The sequence below is a fragment of the Barbatula barbatula genome (assembly GCF_947034865.1).
Source record: "Barbatula barbatula genome assembly, chromosome: 10".
NCBI classification, from domain to species: domain Eukaryota; kingdom Metazoa; phylum Chordata; class Actinopteri; order Cypriniformes; family Nemacheilidae; genus Barbatula; species Barbatula barbatula.
The window spans coordinates 18,457,670-18,476,934 of NC_136773.1; the positions used below are offsets into that span (position 1 = coordinate 18,457,670).

The 19,265-nt window shown below is 37.2% G+C and overlaps 1 protein-coding gene across 2 annotated transcripts; it reads left to right on the forward strand.

The window, feature by feature from the left end:
• Positions 1 to 16,105: 16,105 nt before the first annotated feature.
• On the forward strand, positions 16,106 to 18,338 carry admb (adrenomedullin b). Of its 2 annotated transcripts, XM_079465522.1 has the most exons (6): positions 16,106 to 16,212; positions 16,571 to 16,683; positions 16,778 to 16,894; positions 17,033 to 17,293; positions 17,430 to 17,630; positions 17,719 to 18,338. In XM_079465522.1, the coding sequence occupies exons 2-6, from the start codon at positions 16,583 to 16,585 to the stop codon at positions 17,828 to 17,830; spliced, it is 792 nt and encodes a 263-aa protein (XP_079321648.1). In that variant the 5' UTR covers positions 16,106 to 16,212; positions 16,571 to 16,582; the 3' UTR covers positions 17,831 to 18,338. The 2 variants fall into 2 exon arrangements, with proteins under 2 accessions (XP_079321648.1, XP_079321649.1); XM_079465523.1 differs by lacking the exon at positions 17,430 to 17,630.
• Positions 18,339 to 19,265: the final 927 nt, after the last annotated feature.

Genomic DNA, 19,265 nt, shown 5'->3' on the forward strand with positions numbered 1-19,265 from the left:
CCGTGGCACAGGTATTTACATACCAAAGAATAAATCACATCTGGCACCCGTCTGATGATGAAAAACACTTGTTAAACATTGGCAGACCTGGTGACCATGGTGGGTTTGAAAACACTTACATGAAAGACTTACAGTCTTAAGTATGTTATCAGTACAGAAGCACAGCTTGTTATTTTTGGGTCAGTCTTAATGAATGGTAGCGAACAGTATCCTTCCCACATGTCCGGAGACTGGAGTTTTAAATCATGAGCCAATATCTGGAACATATCCAGTGTGAAGAGTTTGGACTGCCTGTCGCTCATATGTGGGGACACATGGAAAAGAAAAACAGAGATTTGCTCTTTGGACAATTCATTAAAAATGAACGTTTTTTGGCAAGTTAAAGACGTTTTAACAGACATGAAGCAGAATTACTACACTCTTAAAAATAAAGCTGCTTAAAATGTCCTTCACAACGGTGCCATAATAACCATTATTGGTTCCACAAAGAAGAAGAACAATTCAGCCAAAGGTTCTTTGAAGAACCATCTCTTTCTTACTTTTTTATAATCTGAGGAACCTTGTTTCCCTTTGTAATACAGAAAGGTTCTACAGATGTTAAAGTTTCTTTATGGAACCAAAGCACATTTCTTTTATGAGTGGACATTTCATTTTAGGTTCCTGATGTAAATGATCCTCGTGTGGCCCATGCATCATCTTAATAGACCACCAAGTGGTATCTCTTTTCTTTGCAGGCTTGCGCAAGGGTAAAACGCATGCCTCTTCAATTCGTTTTAACAGCAGTGCAGATCTCTGTGGATCACAAGGATTCAATTAATGGCAGTATAAATGAGACTTTACACTTTAAACCCACACAATGCAACGGTTGCAAATATCAAATACCGTGTGATATCATGGTCTCTGGATGCTTTTGGCTATTGGACGAATGAAGTATTATTAGGGAAGCTCAATACAAGCACCTTTGACCTCTCTGCATCTGTAGCCAGCTGGAGCAGACGGTCTAGTGCATTTAGGAACTGGATGTGCTTAAAATATTACAGGACAGACAGCTACGAAAAAAGTTGAGGACAGTTGGGAAAAGACTAAAATAAATGCTGCTCTGTAAAAAATATCTGAATTCGCCAGTAACTTACTGTACTTACTTTCTGTAATTTACTCGCAACAGTTTGTTCAAAGATAAATTAACATTAAACATTAACAAGTTTACAGAAAAAAACTATACAATAACAACCTCATGCAAAGCATTCTGGGTACCAAAATTAGCAAAAAAATCTGGGAAAGGTTGATGAGGATTTCTGGTTCCCAGAATCCTTTACATGAGATATTTTATAGTTTATTTCTGTAAAGATAAAGATTTGTCAATGTTAAATGTTCATTTATCTTTGAACAAACCGTTGCCAATACATTTTCTTAATATTAATCTTACAGTTAGTGGCAACTAGCTGCATAACAACAGCAACAGTTTTTACAGTGATATTTAGTTATTTACTCAGTAAATGATATTAAAACTTGGAAAAGTGGCATGAAACATATATTAGAATAGATATAAGACTTGGACTCTATATTGTTGAAACTGTAATTTTAGAAAAGAGATGAAGAAATATGTACATTTCGCTTAATAAGACTCTGTTATAATCCCACTATTTCAGCACAGTTGAATTGCCCAATAGGACATTTCCCACGGCTTATGCATGACGGGGGAGCAGTCAAGAATATGAATAGAGGAAAGGAGGTCCGAGGTCTCACTTTGTTTTTATCGGGTAGGCATCCTCTGTGTTTGGGGGTTCCATGATTATAGAAATACATATCATATTTATACTTACCTTTCCTTGCTATAAACTAACCCAGAGCATCATTATCAAAAAAGTTTAAGGGTTTGGACTACTCTGGGATAAATCTATAAATAAAGACAACAGATGAGCATCTGATGATGCGGCTTGTATTTGAATTATATTGAACATTATAAAAATGTGTTTATTTAAAAAATCATAATTTCAGCGAGAAGAAACTATAAAAAAACAACTGCTGCTATGATTATAGCTTTAGGGTCCTTAGATGTATTTGGTAAGATTGTCAGATTTCCAGCTGAAATTACTGTAGGTGCTTACATACTTCCAATGGGGTTTGGGGGAGGGGAGGATTTGATACAACACGGAGTCCATAGTTCATATGCGAGTTAGTTTCAACAATAAACATGGTTTGCGATGTATTTTTTGGCATCACTCTTCAATAAACGTGTGTATTGCTCTAAACATTTCCAAAACTGAGCACTCGCAATCACAAAGCTTATTAAAGTAACTAAAATTCCATTCAAATGTTTCAGGAATGAAACAATCCAAATTCTTCAACCACAATGTGTGTCAATATGCTGTTCATTTGACAGCTTTGGCCATGTGATCTCAGAATGTGTCAGAACTGAGGTGGAATGCTTGACTTCTGCATGAGACCCCATCCCAGCGGACCAACAGTACTGGACGTCCTCTGTCATCACTGGTGTAATAGTGACGACTGTGTAAAGTATGAAAAATGAGTAAGTTGTCTCTATCACATGAAGCTTCAATAGTTATTCACAAACGAATGCTGGAACTCACAATAAGTGACCTACATACTTTCATTAAAGTCACATTGATCTCATTTTTAATGAAAGACTATATTCTCCATACAGTATATTATCACCATGACTACTTTTTACTGTAGTGTACTAAGCAGAATCTTTAGTGGACTTCAGCGTTTTGAGTTGGTGACGCTATTTTATGTTTTGCTTTTGGAAACCAAAAGCAATTGAACAAATGGTTGCAAATCAGCTAACAGGTGATTCAGCGTCTCACGTATATTCCTTTTAAAGGTGTTGAACGTGTGCCGGTTTTATTCTTTATTTAAATACGTGTTGTAGGAGAATTGCTTGCACGAGTCGACCTTCATTACAACAGGGTCACGCAGAGAACACATGTAGAACACACAGATCTGACAATGTTCATTGCATAATGTCTATGATAACCGCAATCAAAACTACAGTACGTCGTTATTCTAAGGTGAAATATCACCATGAGTCTGAAATTGAACCTCCATCCATTTAGATTTTACATTAGTAACATTCCGAACGCTTCCAAGATACGTTCCACCGATATTCGAAAATAACCAAAAAGTGAAAATGTTTCAATCCTCAGTGAAGGACAAAACGGAGTCCCAGGAGGCAAACGAACCCCAGCTGACCTAAAGACTGAAACCCAACCTAAAGTGTATTTTTACAACGTCTGAATCCTCTCAAAACAGAGATTAGGATAACCTAAATGAATTCGGTGAGATATTTAATAGTAGCTTAGAATGCTGTAGTTCTACTAGATTTGATAGAGAACAAACAGAGGGACTCATGCCTCACTCCTAATCACTGCACAGAACAATGAATTGAACGTGACAAGCTGTGTAAAAGTTTCTCTGGGTCTTAGCACCTTTAGTGGGTTTTGCCCTATAGGGTCATTTTGGATACGCCATAACAGACATTTCTGTTTGGAAAGAAAACATAATGACTCTTTCCATCGGTCAACACAATCTAGGCGCCATATTTTATTACAGATCAGTATAATCTTTCAAGAAAAACAAATCTAACTCTTTATCGGTGTCAGAATAGGAAGTCGTATGTAAAACTAATGATGATTTTTCACTGTTTATTTTTTGGACAATTTCTTCCAGTGATTTACACCCTTAACTGTTTACTTTCAAAACGAAAAGGTCTCACAGATATATCCGATTGCTTGAACACCTTTCGAAACTAATTTCAGCCCAGTTGAGGATGAAAGTCTGGGGTATACGTTTGGTTGGATGAGATTCCGATGACCGTTGAAAATGCTGATTTCTGAAATTCTTCTAGTTTGTAGTGAAAGGACATTAGTGCAATGAGACAGAAGGCATTGTTTCATGATTGCAATTTTCAAACAGGTTTAGCGTTGCACGTCCTCTATTCTCAGAGGTGTCAATGTGTAAAGATATATTACTTCAACGTCTCTGCATAGAGAAAATTCTGTTCATGATTTTTAGGAATATGGTGATCAGTATTGACGTTTACTTTCATTACGTAACGTTACACATATTTTCTGTTGCATGCCTGAAGGATTCTGTAGAGATCTGGCACCAGTTCCAACATACTCACAAAACCTACGTGTTGAATTACCACCAACAACAAACGGATCTGAAAAGATGAAAAATAACTGTTTTTCCTGCTTTCAGCTTTTTCCACCCGAATTACATTCTTCAGTTGATTATGAAAATGTGGACAACCATGATGTGATAAGAATCTCAAATAATAGGTTCAAGATGAAGATTTCAATATAACTTGCAACTACAATTTTAACAATTTAGCATTTTTATATAAACTCAAAGCATTTTTAAACTTAACTTTGACATTTTTCATACTGTAGTTATATTAATAAAAGTTTTAGAACACATTTTAGAAAGAAATGTTAGCTCATCAAAACTATAAAATATCACGAAGGGAACTGTAAGAATTATGCTGCTTCGTGGGGTTTCACTATGTTTTTCACCCTAAGATACATAAATAAAATCATTTTTATTAAAAATAATAATTAGTTATGAAAAAAGTTTTCATTTGCACAATTATATTATGATCTTTATGAATTTACCTGCACTTTAAATCATCTATTCAACTGTTTTATTTTGTATTTATAAAGTATATACAGTCCATTGTATAACTGCTTCACATATATTGCCTTTTTCACATAAATAAGATAATGTTAACTAAGTGAGGAAAACATATAGGTATACCGGTTATATGTAGGTGATAATGTACATGCAGCCGGTTGTTATCGCAGAAATAATGTTATCACGGTGTGTTCAGGACCCGAAGCGTCTCACTTATAACATGGCTACTTGCCACATGAGGAAAATTTTTATTTTTTTTTACTTTCGGTTTAGGTAAGAAACTACGTTCAAAAGTCATGAACAGGCAATCATTTGGAAATATAATGTCATGTATGTTCTTAAAAGACATATTTATATTCCATTTGTCAAAAAAACGTTCTGTCATTCTGTCAAAATGATTTGCTGCATCCTGGATACCGTGTGTTATTAGTTTTGAGAGGTTGTTATCTGTTATATGAACCTGCAAATGTGGCGACTGGTCAACCAGACTCCAGCATTCCAACCAGCCGTGTAATAAAAATCTAAAGAAACACCCTGAATAATAAAATACCTTCTCAGCTCTGGACACAGAAAATACATCAACCAAGGATGTTTATTGCATGGACAGGTGCGGTAGTGAACCAAACCTGATGATCTGGATCCAGTATACACCCAAACGCTGCGCTTGATGACTGATGACATGCGCATTCTCTAACCCCTGCCTCAAATCCATCAGCCTTTGAAATTACACTGTTGCACTCTTCTGTAACAGTACACATGTGTTTTGCCTTAAGCTAGTGTATTTTTAGAAACTGATGGGGAGGTGGCGGTCTTTGAATGGTACACAAAGGGTCAGAGGGTGATGGCTGGGGGCAATTACTAGAAGCGTAATTGTACGAGAGCAAGATGAAGTTCATCGAGTGATTAATGCCAAGACAATGTGAAAAATCCTTACAACAGAATATTGCAATGAGGGATGAGGTGATAATTGGTTTAGTCTTTCAAAGTCCCAAGTACGTCTTCCATCTAAATCCGGCGTCTTGATACAGCAAGTGAAGAAAGCGTCTATGTCGCGCACACATACGCATTTGCAAAATTGATCAGAAACACATGGCGGAGTCTGTTTCTGTGTGAAGTGGATAAACATTTCAACGTGCAATGGTGAAAACAACAATGTAAACCAAACTAAAGCGCAGCATTCCTGGCTAACATTGACTTATTTACTTTTTTCCTTTAATTATTTGATTGCTTGTAAAAGAGAGATGGTTTCTTTGTTGTGGTTTGGCTTGCTGGGGGGAATGAAGGAGTTTTGGGAGCATGAATCGTTGTGACTGAAGAATTATGACGTGGGACAGGGAGCGAAGCGAAAAAGTCAGCCTTTTGTCTTAAAGAGGTCATTACATAAATGTTTCTAATGTAGATTGTCTCTCAGAGGACTAGCATGCACAGTACAGCACCTGCTCGGGTTCTGCTCAGGGGTCAGGTCAGACCATAGTTTACTATCATCACACAGACAACAATTCTAAAAACAGTGAACAGATAGTACTAAGGGAGAGGAAGTATAACGTTTGTTCACAGACTTGAACGACGAACGTTCGCTAATGACGACATTTTGAATCCAAGTAATAGTAAAACATCTGTGTACAAAAATATGTGTGTAATAAATGATGTCGGATGTGCCCCAATAATAACAAGCAGAGGGAAAATTCCCCAGATGGGTATGTTATTTTGGTGATTTGGTGAAGGGAAACGTTTTATTTCTGAACTTCACCTTGACCTGGTCAGCTGTTCGTGGCATGTCTGCAACTCGCTTAACCCCCCCCCCCATCCACCCACATCCTTCCTCCCCTCTTCCCTGAGTCACGAGAGTTTATTGCAAGAGCTGTTTATTGTGATATTGATATGAACAATATTGTTACTGTGGGCAATTCAAAACACCTGCAATTCCAGAAAATACAGTGGCATAATTGTTTACATTTATCTGAAATCAAAGGAGCTTATTTTCTATTAATAAACATGTTTATCTATTCTAATAATCTCAATCAAAACAATTATTCATGCTATACCATAATACCATATTGAAGAATATTATTTCCATCTTTGTTGCAACAGTATTGGAAGGGTCTTTTCTGTTCTGAAATGACTGAACCTCTGTGTACAAGTCATTGATGGTTTTGGCTCAAAGGTGTTCGGTTGGGTTCAGCTCTGGGCTTAATGCAGACCAGTCAAGTTCTTCCACATTAGACTGAATTAGGAAAATGTTTTAATAGAAAAGGGTCCTGCGCCAAATTTTTAAGCACACAATTCTCTGTAGCATTAAGATGTATGCGTACGGAAATGACTCAAGTAGTCAAAGTTGTTCATTTGAAGTGGGCCTTTCAATACTTGTCCATATAGTGTATCCTTTTAAGCATGCATTATACCAGGATAATACTGTATATTGCGATAAAATCCCACAGCAACATTTTGTTGTGCAAATTGTATTAGAATTTAACAAACATTTACAAATGATATATTTTGTTCGATAGCTGGAATTATTACTGTTCTTCACATGATTCTGACCTCTTTAAATCTTTGTTCATGGTTTGCCCCTGAACTACGCCCTTTCCCATGACATTTGTTTAAGAGAACGGCTTAAGTCTGCCCTAATAAACAATGAAAATCTCAAGCCCTACAGCAACAATACGGGCTGGTTAAACACATAAAATGAGTCACATTACAGTAAGAGACTACACTGAATAGGTGTGAGATAAAGACACAAGTAGTTATTAATGTCGAGAAAAGCATACACCTGTTTTTTTGGGGCATGCACCGAGAACATGACAAACAGACCCAGATGGTCCTATTTGAACACTATTGAAGTGCATGATCTCTTTCTCACACCCTCTCCCACACAGATGCTCAGATAACATTGAGTCAAACATGATCGAACGCATCCTTATAACCTCCACATTAATATTGTCTTTCAGTAGAGCGCAGTGTACGTGCTATCCTCAGCGAGTCTTCCAGAACTCGAGTTCATTCACGAGGGCATGTTTGTTCAATAGACTAGCCGTGTGTGACATGAAATTAAACAGCCGACATATATGCATTGTAAAGTTATCAACTTTCAAAACATTGCTTCGACATGATGACAGCATCACTTTATTGAACATCTATCTCAGGTCTCTGGATGCAACGCAGTTTTTTCCTCGGGTCAGGTATATTTCACAATTACAGAATGGATCCTTTTTGAATGCATGCAAGTAGTGACTTCATGACCACTATAAAATGCATTCAGCATTCCTAAAACAAGAAACAAGTAGCAAAAATGACGGACCCCATCCGCCAGGGGTGCCGAACAATAATTCAACAACATATCGAACTCCAAACAAAGCAAATGACTTTCTGTGGCGCATTCCACAGTGCACATAATCTTTTCCATTGCTCGCTCTTTTCTCTGTGTTTATAGCATGTCCTTGTGCCCTGTAAACAGTTTGAGCAAACAAGCTGCAACGGTTTAAGATGCTTAACATTTTTTGCCTGTTTCGCCGGTCTATAGGGGGTCATTAACTCAGCATTAATCAAATGAGGGAAAAAAAGCCTGTGGTCTGATGGAAATAGCAAGGCACACAACAGAGCGCAGTCCTTGCAGGCAACACGCAACACTGGCGTGTGCACGCTCTTGGACTGGATGCTGTGCCGTGGATGCGGAGAGACTTCGAAAGAGGTTCTAAATAGGAAAAATGTGTCTGCGGCCTCACAGGTTCAAAGAGTTTGGAAATGTGATTTATTCTTTTATTTTCCATCTTGCAATGAAATTTGGATTGATTTTGGAAGATATCTGCAGGGGTCAGAGGCAAAGCAAGTGGATGACCTATGAACCTGAACAGAGACAGCTAGTTCCCTCCGTCACCCCGAAAACAAATAAGTCATCCAAATGAATCTGCGTTTCCTGTTTACCTTTTACTTCAGCCAAGAATTTAGTCATAGTGATGCATCACGCTAAAACATTTGGCACATGCTGTCTTCACACTGATCTTCAGTAACAGCATCTTTATGACATCATTGCTCTACTCGCCACAACCTGAAATCGTAAAGTGCAGTGTTACTGAAAATGTAACTTTATCATTTTCTATATCTTTAGAAAAATAAATAAAAGATTAAAGGCTTATCTGTTGTCTAAGTAGTCCCCAAATCGGCCCCTTATCTATCAAACATTTACATTCCAGCTGAATCACACACACAGAAATGCAAGCACATCGGTCGCTCTAACATTCCAATTTAGTTTTTTTTGTATTCCATTTGAAACTAATGTAAATCAAATGCAATTATCTTTTGGACGGTGGGGGATGAAGCAATTATGTTGGAGATTACAGAGGACTGTTGTGAATTAGATGAGCTGGCTCGCATAATGTTTAACAAACATTAGAATGATGGCAGTCACTCCATCTTTCTAAACATGGCACATGATCGGTACCCTTAACAAAACACTTATCTTTATTAATTGATAGCCGTCACTTAGCAATGCAGCATCATCTAGCCTATCCCCTACTTTTATAAATAGAGCTTGCTAGTTGAAAAAGCATCTTATCCAAAACAACTGATATTAAAATAGCTTCTCAGACGCTATGACAAATTGAAATGGACAGAGCTATTACATATGAGGAATGAAAAAGGGACACTCATCTGGCTCTTGCCTCATTATTAAAAAATGTTACAAAACACACCAGAGGTCCCAGGAAACATTGCGTACCGTTATATTACTATGGCTGAGCTCTTCCTGCATGTTTACCCATAACGCAGCCGCATAATTGTAAAAGACCAGAATTGAAAAAGACAGGGTTTCTAAGCATTACTACAATATGATGTTTCCAGAGACAGCCCAACAGAAAAAAAACATTCTCCGGACTATTTCTGGCAAAATATAAATTGTTTTTATGACACCCTTTGGACCCAGTGGAATGAAGGTCTAATTCAAACCAGAGGGTATCGTATGGGGTGTCAGATGTTGTCCCATGTTTGTGTACTGTCGTTCACAGCTGTATTCCCACATTTACTGAGGGAATCTTAAAAATAACAGTGGATCACAGCTGTAAGCATATTTATCACATTATAATTGTGAAGTATTTGAGTCATCAATGTATGAGCCCGTTGTCAAGTGTTTTTTCTGCTGTTGTTAGATTGACAATACACAAATATCTGTATGGTCTGTATCACAAAGAACAGCACCCAGTTTGGGGTGTGCAGGTATTACAGTTACCTCTTGTATTCCTGTCACTGTTTGTCTGTGTGTGTAACCATGAAAACTAAGTGGAAATCCATGTTAATTCTGTAGAAAGGCACACAGAACTTTAATAACAGAAAGATAGAAACTTGGTTCATCAACTAACCATCCAGTGCATCTTAAATAACACCCCCCCCCCAAAAACGACCTCACTGCTCTGATTTACAGTAACTAGCAATTTAACTTATTTACAGCTGAAATTATAAACTTATATACTTATAAACGTATAATTAATAAAGACTTGTTAACAACAATCATGCAACTGAAGTCTTAAAACTTCCTTTTAAATTCTATTCTAAAATCAGTTTATGTCTGTTCTGTCACTACGCATTGGCTCCAAAATATCAAAACAAACCAGAGAACCCACGAACTGATAAACAGCATAAGTTGAATGCACTTTAAATCGCTTTGTCTGTCAAAAGTCTGTCTCTCAAATGTAAATCTAAAACCATATTTAATTTCAATGCACATCTGGAATTTGGATTTACAATCATACATCATGCATCTTACTTCTAACTGGTTGTCTAATCAATATGCATTGCTTTGTATTTATCTCTTTCACGTTACACTATCTGTATTTGCACCTTTATTAAATGTTTTTGAAAATTGTCCTGCAGGAGTTAAGCAGATTCAGCGCTCCAGCTTGCCGTTCATTTGACTTCTGACACCAGAGTCACTATAAATGCCACACATTCCACGCACACTAGGTCATTCTGATTGGACACACATGTTCTAACAGTATCTGCTGTCTCATTTCAGCCAAAACATATCTGGGGGATAAACAAGATGCATCTTCAGAACAGCTAAGTCATGCATCACAAAGCGATCGTAGCATATTAGTGTAATGACTGAAATAGCCACTAAGCACATGTTTCGTATTTCAAACGTCCATGTGCGATGCAGCTTTTTAATTACAAGGATACCCCACCTGACTCTAGAAACCGAAGAAATTCAAAGCCAGTTGCATTTCAGGCTGGAAGAAGGTAAAACCACAAATGTTTGCAATAAATATGCATATTTCATTAAGATGTAAACAAATTCATATGCCGTCTCCAACAATATTTGACTCGTGTTTTCATGAAAAACATTTTGAGCGTTGTGGAAAGTAGACACTATGTTAGTTAGTTAGTTAGTTAGAAAAAATAATACATTCAATGTAGACATTTTTTAACATCAATTTATATCTGAATTGGACTGACAATTGAGTGAAATCTTAAAAATTAATGAAAATTGGATACTCCTCCTACGGCAGTGACATTTGTTTTATATACTGCAAGGCTTCAGGCATAAACCTGCCTGATGTTGGATGAAAGCGTCTGCCAAATGAATAAATGTAAATGTGATGTAATGTCATCTGGCCGTACTCTGATTCAGTTTGTGTACAAATCTTATTAATGTCACAATTAAGAACCGAGATATGATTTAAAAAACCTGCTCTGAATAATTCAGAAATGTAAATAATTCTGATTATTTATGCTCTCAGCGTAACCTCTTGACCCTCAAAAGCAAACTCAATCCCCAAGTGACCGCGGTTTACATTTGCTAAACAAACTGGACGAAATTCTGAAGTGCTGAGTCAAAACTCATCTGGAGAACTGAATTCAGTTATGGATCGTAAATAAAAGGACAGAACTGGATTAAGTCAAGATGTGAATATGGAATGTGGTCACAGATTAGAATAGTACAGGGACAGTTAACATGAAGCAGATTATGAAGTTAGATGACAACTCGGCTAAAAATAATTCGCTTGCATGAATGTCATTTTTACAAAGCGTGTTTGAAGCCACCCCTTGGTGAAACGGGCCAAGACAAGCATGTGTTTTGAACAAATACAAATATATTAGCAACAGCACACAAACATTTAAATCAACTAAGGCAGATGGGAGGTAAACACATAAACGCCAACCGTATGTAATGATCTGTCTTGCATCAATGGATCTTTTTTGATGAAGCTATTCTTGAAATTTACATAGGACGGATAAACTTTCAGGGTTTCTCTTTGGGACCTAATTCATATTTCATGGTCGGAGGTTAAGAATGTTCAAACAGATGTTTTGTGACCCGCATAAATGGCATATTCTTGGATGGATTGAAATGCAATTAATACTACATGCAACACTTTGCCAAAGTCTTTTTAATTTAATGGTTTATCTAAAGTGATGCTTACAAAACTGCACATCAATATAAACAGAAAAAATATTATTTCATAAACTGCTGCAAGAAAGATCTGCATGTACGTGTATTTAGAAAGTTAATTTTAAAGTAGAGAAATGACATGAAAAAAAATGCATGCTATCCATAAGTATTCCATTTATATAAATGTTTTCATGCAACATGTGTTGCCTTTGTCTTCCACAGGTATAGTGACCCCTGTCATTTACAGGGTGCGCATATCATGATTTACAACAGAACAGAGCTGTCCAATAACATGCTTTTTCTGGAAACATTTTACAGCATTAAGCCTTGCTGGTATGAATTAGATTTTGTATTGAAATAAAACAACTATTTATGATCGAAGGGAAAATAAAATCTGAAAACACAGATGGTGTGCAGGTCAGCGTAGAGTACAGCCGTGATGCATTGTGTAAGTACATTCTTGAACATTTATTGATAAGGAACTTTTTATCTGAATAAATTATTTCGACAGAATGCTGTTGTAACTTCCCCTTTGTGTGTTCTAGTAATAAGATATAATTAGCTTGTGAGGAAACTTCACGGTGAACCTCCCTGAACGTACAATTACTCCTTAATACTTGAAATTGCAACAGGCTATGAAGTTATTCTTTCTAAAGAACACTTTCTTTTTTTAGAACATCCATGTTAACGGTATGAAAAATCTGATGTACGCGAAATGGAAGATGAAGAATAATATACAATTTCTTACTGTATACCTTAGCGTATAACAAATAAAAGAGAACATTTTATAAAATGAAAACTAAAACAAAAAGGTTATCTGTTCATTGATTTTGCTCAGGAAAAAATGTCTGATGTTTTACCGCAATTTGATTACATAAAGAGAAGCATTGTGTCATTCATATAATGATTCACCAAGTTCTAAAACATACAGTGGAAAACATTTTACAGTAAATTCACAGAAGGTCAAATGACATACCAGTTAACCGCTAGCACTGAGCAGGTGAAGTGCTAGTCCTGTGACCTCGTAAGACTCTACATGCAGAAACTGCACAAACATTTCTTTGCATCCACATTTCTTTGTTGTTTAATACATTCAGCAGCAATGGATGCCACAGATGAACCTGCTGAGCACTTGACAGTGGGCGTCTAGACCAAAATTATGCTGTAAAATATAAAAGAATGAAATAAACTTCCCCTGCAGAGAAACAGAGAAAAAAAGTGCAATTTAGGGTGCATGCTTTTTGACTCATTTGAAAACTATAATTTGTATGAATGATTCACCCCTGTAGCATATTAAGATATATTTACACGTTAAGCAGTTTTATCCAAAGCAACAAAGTGCATTCATGGTGTACATTTGGGTATCTGGGTGTCAAACCCATGACCTTAAGATTGCGACACCATGCGAGGAACATGTATCGTATTTTGAATACACGACTAAACAAATGAAGACTATAACAGCTCTAGATAAAAGAACACAGAGAGAAAAACAAGGATGGTTTGGCACCACACCCAGGGGAGCATGTTTGTATTTCCAGGAATCATTACTTAAGGAATTCCCTCCGAAGCCTGATACTTCATTCCACATTCTGCTGGATGCATAAATGATTTTGTCAGAATCCACAGCCTCTTACCTTAAATCATATTAGACAAAATGACCATCCAATAAAAGCTGTGCAATACCAGCAACTGTGATTAATAAAAACCCAGACAATAATAGCAACAGATATGCCATGGCAGATTAAATATAAGTGCTTCCAGACACCAAAAATGCCTTCGAATTGAAGTGATGAAATGACTCAAACACAAACCAGAGGACAGACATGGATTATCAAGTGCACGAACGGCCAAACTTCCACCATGACTGTAATGTTCTAGACATCTTCACCATACAACATACTTTCCACCTGTACAGTAACAGGTGATGATTTCTAGAAAGCCGCTGGATAATTAACTGAAACGCTTGCAGCTTATTTTAGTCAAGAACAACATGTTGAATCATCCACAGTTCCGGTAAGACACTTCTGTTGAATGGATTATTAAGATCTGGGTATACGCTCATTTTCCCAAGAAAACCGGGACTTGTAGGTGTTGGGAAGTTATCGTTTGTTTGTGTGTAAGCACGTGAGGATCTCAAGTCAAGTCGGACATATGCCTCTGCTTCAAAAACTAATTCTTGGATATTATTGGTAGCTTTAATTCCAGCAATCTTCATTGTTTGCCTCGTTTGACCTTAAATTGTGGGAGTGTGTCATAAATCTAAACTTCATTTCTTTTAGAGGAGACACCACTGGTAAGTAAAATATATTATAGAAGAACCAAAGAGAACACCGTCAAGCCACATAAATGCTTCCATGAATGCTGGTTTCGCAGTGCATTACTTGGCAAGTGTAAACAGGAGGGCATGTAAGTTATGACACAATGATGTGATGAGATGTGTCATTCTCATGGAGGAGATTCTCTTCCTGAGGCTTAAAATAATTTGTGGCTGTCTGTTTTCATAGATTTGAAGATGTTGCAATAACAATGCCTCGAGGGGATATGCCCCATCTGCTTGGAAGAGCATCGCACCCTTTTCTTCAGTTGTCACTGAAGCATTGATATAAGTCTGGTTTTAACCTGCTGTAGCCACTTTTAACAGCTGGTAATGACCAGATAAGAGCAACAAACATAAAGGTTCTCGCTCTATTGCCAAAACACAGGAAATGCATTACAGCTGTGGCCTCTGCTATCATTCATACAAAATACAAAACTCTTGAAAAACTATATATGAACATAACATAATGCTATTGGACTTTGGAATTCTGATGCATAATGTAACTAGATTCTACGTCCACGTAACAAACTTTGACCTCTCTGTTTACATGAACATTGTGTGCCATAGGAGAACAATTGAAGAAAAACATTGCCAACTACAATGTTATGTCTTCAAATCATTAAATTATTATTTAATATAAAAAACATACTTTATCTTAAGATTGCTTAAGACAAATGGGTTGTTGAACTTAAAGGAAGCTGGTAGGAGTAAAGTCGTCTTTCCTGAGCCTGTACAAACCATATCATCCGTTGACGGGAACATTTCCAGCAGCTTTACCAGACACTTTACGTGATGTAACCATAGTCACACAGCCTATTGCAATTCTAGCCTGTGTAATGTGCTGGAACAGTGCTTTTTAAAACCAAACGGAGCGCAGAGAACACGGGCACGCTGCAGCTGCAGAATGCATTGGTAAGAAAAAATTGCAATATGGTTTAATAGGAATATGTTTATTTATAGATCTAGATCTGAGTTTGTTCAAAAATAGCCGAAATCTTACAAGTATTATGAAAACATAATAAGAGATGTACAATATCTATGCAATAATAAAAATATTCCCAATAATATTAAACTATAATTTTTCTATCACAGAAAATAATTGTTTTTTTGTTTATTGCTGTTATGTTTTATAAATAATCAATATAATAAATACAGAAAACCTCAAACCATTATTGAGCCAAAATGAATTTCTGTGTTAAGCAAAAATTATACTTTTTTAAAAATCTTATATATTTAATTTACAAATTATTTTGTTGTTTTCAATAGAAATTTTCAATAATTAATTCCACATTTCTAACATACCAAAATGTGTAGGTGGTTGGAATATCTGAGAGTCACTATCCCAGGAACAACATCTCTTAGTGACATCATTTGAAATAAAGTCACCAATTAGATGTGCATTCCAGATACTTTGCAGGAAGTTAATCATCAAATGTTTACAAGTCTGATACCGAAGCATATTTGTCTTGTAAACGATTCTTGACTTGGTCCATCTATAATTCAAAACCTCTCTGATCCTATAATAATAGACATACAGAAGATGTGAAAATGATCAGAAATTTGAAATGATATTAAAGGAATGTGGAAGTAATTATTTCTCGAATGGATTTTACTCCATCCTTTTAAGACAGGACACGTAAACTTGTTGGCTAGTTTAGAACAGGGATGTGGCTGCTATCACTCAAGACAACTCCCGCCCCCTCCCACCCCCTGTAAAGTATATAAAGCACTCAGGTTTTTCTGTGAAACTCAGACCATTAGAAGTGTGACAGCTGAATACTCGTCCTTAACCAACTGAAATTTGGAAGTTTGGACATACCTAAAATCACGGACTTCATCATTTCTCAGATTCGATCAGGTATGTTTTTTTTAAATGCTCTTAACTGAGGCTCATTTTTGTGTCACCCCAAAGGTCAAGGTTAAAACATGGATAGGTAGAACTTTCTGGCTAGTCTGTATCACTTTGAGGAAGAGCAGTCCTGATGCACCCCCGTAAAGCAGCACCAAGAGTGCACTTGTTTCTACAAGCTCTCTACAATGATGAGACATTGGACCACATGCTTGAGCAAATTTTTAACCTGCTTCTTACTTAAACAAACCAATTAGTGACCAGTGAAGAGGTCAAGCAGGAACATTAATATCCTTATTTTTGTAGCCATGTTTGGAGTTAGCACATACTTTACATTGTTAAAACATCTTCAATCTTTCTTCTACAGGTTTCCTTTACAATGAAGTCTGTGTTTCAGAGTGCTTTCCTATGTTGTCTGTTGACAACACTTCTACCAAAAATCACATGTGCCACCCCTCTAAATGCAGATGACTTAAGAAGGTAAGCTCATGGATGACTTTATTTCCCTCTAAAACTCATTCAAAACTCTCAAACGGATGTTAACCAATCGCGGGTTTCTCTTGTCGCCTTATAGGCTCAGTGACTGGCTTCAGGGTGAGGTGTGGAGAGATGTTGAAAGTGAGGATAACTCAACGCCTCCGCCCTCCGAACAGGACAACGGTGGAACAGAATCATATGAACCACAGCACAGGTGAGCAAAGTGTGTCACAATCATGAAACGGCTAAAATAAATAAATCAAACAAGCTCAATGAGTACAGACACCCACGTACCAGAGAAATCCAAAAATAGGGAAGAGTGAAATGAACGTTTTTTTTTATTTCTCTCCAGGAGTTTAAGGGCAAAGAGGACAGAACCAGCTTACTCAGTGAAAAGAATCGAAAGAGCGGGCTGTAACCTGGCCACCTGCTCGGTGCACGAGCTCGCCCACCTGCTGAACATTATGCGCACCAAGACGAACAGTGCCCCCCCTGATAAGATCGGCTCGAAAGGCTACGGTCGTCGACGAAGGCGGTCCCTCCCACCGGCCAACCCTGCACTAAAGTACGATGGAGTCCATCTGAAGCTGGCCTGGCTCCAAACCCTCAAAAGGCGAGGCATCCAAAAAGGGACTTAACAGACATCTCTGATGCACTTATGTGGTTTGTCCAGAGCCTTTGCTTTACATCGGCTCAGTTTACTCAGTGAAATACATCTGAACGTCTGAACGTTAGTGTACTCTCCTCAGGCACAAAGGTGTTGAAACAACAAGTACAAGCAACTGGATCGTTCTCCTCTCTATCCTGTGCCTGATGGATTGGCCAGAGAAGGATTCAGGTCGCTTAGAGAGAATGGGTGCTTGTGGGATAAGGAGGACTCCCCGTCATTTGGGGAAAAAAGTTTTTTTTAAAGCGTTGTTTGGGTCTAAGGCAGTGCGACATCAAAATAGGTGGTCAATGCTCAGTGCATGTATTTAGCATTCTTGTCATTCTAATGGAGCTTTTGGGACTTGACACTGTATCTCTTGTGCAGCACAGATGCGTCCTCTGCTGGAGGAATGAGGGAACAACCGAGGACACTACCAGCTCCTACACTACCTGCCAGCCGATGACGGAGGACACCGAAAAACAAAAACAACAAGAGAACTAGCTCAGAGGGCCTGACCTTGTTATCCTGGAGGATCAATAAATTCTTTTTGGAAGTCATAGTTTTTGTCCTCAGTGTGTTCGGGGCACTGTTTGCAAAGGAGGACATTCTCATACTTGAAGAGTGGGAGACGTGCAATAATTTACTTTAATATGGATATGTAGCCGACTAATAATGTGAATGTGTATATAGAGGTATATTATGAAAATCTTGTATGCTAAACATTCCTATATTTATACCCACATACTGTACATGTATTCTTAAGAGAGTAAACTATTGTACACAGAAAAAAGGGCATTTTGAAATACGTGAGATTGTTGAACTATTCTGAGAAGCATGTCTCACATGAGTGAATAAACAATGTGACACCAGTTAAATAATAACCTTAAAGAGAAAGAGAGACTGCTATTAGATGCGAGTGAAACATAAAGATTGTATCAACTAAATGAAAGGTGCAAAAAAAGTTGTGTTTGGGTGACATAAAGCTCTAAAACTGGAATAAACCTTTTTCAAAGAAAATATCTCTTTATTACTTAAAAATATGAAATATATCTAGAGTAAATAAATGCATCACATACCCAGACGAGGGCGCTCTTTCCCATTAAGTTATTACCCCGCTTTAAAAAACGATCATGACAGAAATTCGAACGCCAAACTTTGGTTCTATACTGGAATAAGGCCAATACACACAATAAAGTAATATAAAATGGTTTTAAATAGCAAGCAGCTGGTGTTTTATAACGGCATTGTAACGTTTAGAATTTGTATACACACTAGTAGGCTACATACACATTTTTATAGGCAAAATTGTTACATTGTCACTGCAACACGCAATGATAAGATAATGTTCAGCTGACAAAAATGCAGACTTGCGAAACATCCTTCAACCACCGATCAGCCTTCAACAGATATGAACGTCCTGCTCTTATAGGTTTAATTTCAGGCTTGAACACCAATACAATGAACCTTATTTTTAATAAACGAGTTCACTCACATAAGATAAAAGGGTCCATCCATATTAGTGGCCTGTTTTTTAGACAGGTGGTACTCGGCGGGGTGATGGAGAAGAAAGCTAACGTTTAGCATACAACCGATTTAACTTTAACTTTGTCTTGCTAGGTCTATGTGCTATTTACTAGCAGGAGCGATCATTATAGTTCAATTAGAAATGTCATTTTTGGACATGTGCTCCGAGAGAAGGGAAATAAGTCAAGAAAACCAACAAAAATATAGACAAACATCCGTTGCGTCAAGAGATCACAGTAATAAATCTTACCTTTTCACGCCACTAGGGGTCTGCCAAAGTCGTGTCAATAATGAAGACATGTGCTAAACTATAGAAGGTAAACAATAAGCAAACCAGTTAAAGTTCCAGAGAGATATCATACAATATACTGTGATAACATAAAACTTGTTTTTATAGTGAAAGTGTAGAATG